General features: G+C 50.8%; 1 protein-coding gene across 1 annotated transcript; it reads left to right on the top strand.

The window, feature by feature from the left end:
* The first annotated feature begins 591 nt into the window (after positions 1–591).
* On the top strand, positions 592–2,218 carry NDN (necdin, MAGE family member). The gene has a single exon (XM_065906282.1). The coding sequence runs from the start codon at positions 695–697 to the stop codon at positions 1,670–1,672; it is 978 nt and encodes a 325-aa protein (XP_065762354.1). The 5' UTR covers positions 592–694; the 3' UTR covers positions 1,673–2,218.
* The last annotated feature ends 948 nt before the right edge of the window (positions 2,219–3,166 follow it).

The following is a 3,166-nucleotide window of genomic DNA, read 5'->3' as shown; positions in this document are numbered from 1 at the left end:
CTACAGCCCACGGGAGCACAAAGAGTCGGACACGACTAAGCGACTTCTCTTTTTCAGAGTTGATTTATTTTCTTGGGCAATCCTGACTGTTCTCTCAGTTTAAATTCTCACACTGATCTGAAACCTAGTCGACACACCAGCCTAGGTCTTGCCCATCTCTAACTTGATTTTGGATATACCTAATCAAATGCTTCCTAAGAAAGTCAGCTTCAGCATCTCAGAAGCTTAAATTGCCGCCTGTCCCTTAAACTTACTCCTTGTCCAGTGCTCACCCATCTCCCTCCCTTCCTCCTCAAGAATTCCTCCTTAGCCCTAACAGGACGCCTGGGGAGGGGGGGTGATCACTGAGGCCCATATTCTAGCGGACACTCTATCCTTACTGGGGGCCTCCTAGCCCCCTTCCGCAGCCCACTAGGAGCCCCCATATTCTAGCGGACCCTCTAGCCTTACTGGGGGCCTCCAAACCCCCTTCCGCAGCCCACCAGGAGCCCCACCCGCCAAAGCGACTGCCGGGCCCCAGGCGCGCGGACGCGCAGGCGCATTGGCCCGGCCCGCCGCCGCCCCGCCCTGCCTGGCCTCTGCGGAAGGCGCCGCGCGCAGCAATGCGCACTTCCTCTCCAGGAGTCCGCGGAGGGAAAGCAGACTCGAAGAGCTCTTGGACGCGGCGGCCCTGCTCTTGCGAGACCGAACAGATATGTCCGAACAAAGTAAGGATGTGTGCGACCCCAACTTTGCAGCCGAGGCTTCCAACTCCGAGGTGCACAGCAGCCTCGGCATTCCCGGCGGGCCCTCTGCTCCCGGGTCTCAGGCCGCGACCCTCACTGAGCTGGAGAGCCCTCCCTTAAGCCCGCCTGATGCCCCTCTGGCCTCGCTGCCTTCCCAGGCTTCAGGTGAAGAGGGAGACCCGAAGGCCCTGCAGCAGGCCGCTGAGGAAGGCCGTCCCCACCAGGCCCCGAGCACAACTCAGCTCAGCCCGGCGCCCCCGGCCCCGGCCCAGCTGGTGCAGAAGGCACACGAGCTCATGTGGTACGTGCTGGTCAAGGACCAGAAGAGGATGATCATCTGGTTCCCAGACATGGTGAAAGATGTCATCGGCAGTTACAAGAAGTGGTGCAGAAGCATCCTTCGGCGCACCAGCCTCATCCTTGCACGCGTGTTTGGGCTGCACCTGAGGCTGACCAGCCTGCACACCATGGAGTTTTCGCTGGTCAAAGCTCTGGAGCCAGAGGAGTTGGACAGGGTCGCTCTGAGCAACCGCATGCCGATGACAGGCCTCCTGCTGATGATCCTGAGCCTCATTTACGTGAAGGGTCGCGGCGCTCGAGAGAGTGCAGTCTGGAACGTGCTGCGCATCTTGGGGCTGAGGCCTTGGAAGAAACACTCCACCTTCGGAGACGTGAGAAAGCTTATTACCGAGGAGTTCGTCCAGCAGAACTACCTGAAGTACCAGCGCGTCCCCCATGTCGAGCCCCCTGAGTACGAGTTCTTCTGGGGCTCCCGTGCCAGCCGTGAAATCACCAAGATGCAGATCATGGAGTTCCTGGCCAGGGTCTTTAAGAAAAACCCCCAGGCCTGGCCTTCCCGCTACAGGGAAGCTCTGGAAGAGGCTAGAGCCTTGCGGGAGGCCCACCCCACTGCCTACTGCCCCCGCAACAGTGTCTCCGAGGACTAGCAAGGTCTGGAGGCAGATGGATGTTTTCTGCCCCTCGCCAGGGTGGAGGAGGGGTGGGGGTGGGGGACATTAGAATATTCAGGATCTACAGTGCAGTATTTCACGTGTAACTTTTTAAGTTTTCCGTATAGTGGTTTTATACCTCTTAATGCAATGTTGTGTTCATTTCAGTAATATTAGTGTGTAGGGTTCATGCATGATTGTATGTAAGTAAGCTCAGTTGGTGCTTTCGCTTTTGTGCTACCTTTCTTGAATTTTTTGTACCAGAGACGTGCTAAACTTATGAAATACACTGAGACATTTTCCATATTCTTTTATGTGTGACGGAGGCTGTGTATTGGGGTAAATTGGTCTTGGAGAGTTTGGAAAAACTCCCCAGAACAGTTGGCCTAACCAAGAGAAAAGCCGACCCCTGTCTTTGTGCTCTGCCTGGGCACAGGAAACATCCCTGTGGAGTTTGGTGATGTGGACTGAGATGGACTCAATGTGGGCACACTTTACTAAACACAGATACAGCCTCACCATGAATAAACTTTAAACATTAAAGATTCTTGTGATACCGTCATTCATGGAAAGTGTACTTTACTTCTTAACAGAATGTTATGGGTTGGGAATGGGAATTATAAAGTATACAGATATAACTATTTCATCTAATAGGACGGGGATGGCAGTACTCATGACTCATAAATGTGTGAAGTGCATAGTTTTATTTTCAGAAAGGAATTCACAAGTTCATATCAAAACTTTGACAAGTAGAAAAAAGTGCAAAAGCCAATAAAGGGGTCATAATCACATCACATAGAATTAACAAATGTTGATGTTTAGAGTAATTTCCTCTCTTACATTTTCCACATTTTATAAAAAAAAAAAATAGCTGTCTTTTGTGGGCACTAAGAGACGAATTGTACTAAACCCTTTACATATATTTTCTCTCTTTAATCCTCACGACAGCCTTGTGAAGCAGGCACTTAATACATCTGCACCATGGAGGGAATACAGGAATAAAGCAGGTAATTAACTTTCCCTGGATCATAAAGGCTTCCTGGGAGGAGAGGCTTGGTTTTAGGGTTTGGACCCAGACTGAATGAGCCCAGAGCCCATACTTTTACCCACCTGTCTCCAGTTGCCCCCCTGACTCCTGGCTTTTAGATTATGCCTTTAAAAATTTCCATGTTAGCATCTGTAGTTTTCATGTTATAGCCTGTACTTTTAGCTCCCTACTCTCAACACACACACAGCTAAGGATTATTACTAATGAATCCTCAATATTAATCTTTTAGGCGAATTAAGTCATATTCTGTACAAATCAAGAAGCTTCATTTCAGTGAGATTAATGGACCTAACCAAGCCCTGTTCCTACTTAGCAGTGAACCCAAGATTTGAAGCTTGGTCTTTTCTGAAGGACTGTGATGATGGAGCTGACTGACACGTGGTTTGGAGGAACACACATGGGACACCTTGGAGAGGGATGTGGGGTTGGGGTGGGAAGGTTGC

This window comes from Muntiacus reevesi, chromosome 15 (assembly GCF_963930625.1).
Source record: "Muntiacus reevesi chromosome 15, mMunRee1.1, whole genome shotgun sequence".
NCBI classification, from domain to species: domain Eukaryota; kingdom Metazoa; phylum Chordata; class Mammalia; order Artiodactyla; family Cervidae; genus Muntiacus; species Muntiacus reevesi.
This window is presented reverse-complemented; position numbering and strand designations above follow the sequence as displayed.

Bases quoted from the DNA above. Each gene is read 5' to 3' on its own strand.
- NDN (XM_065906282.1), top strand. From the start codon at position 695: ATGTCCGAACAAAGTAAGGATGTGTGCGACCCCAACTTTGCAGCCGAG.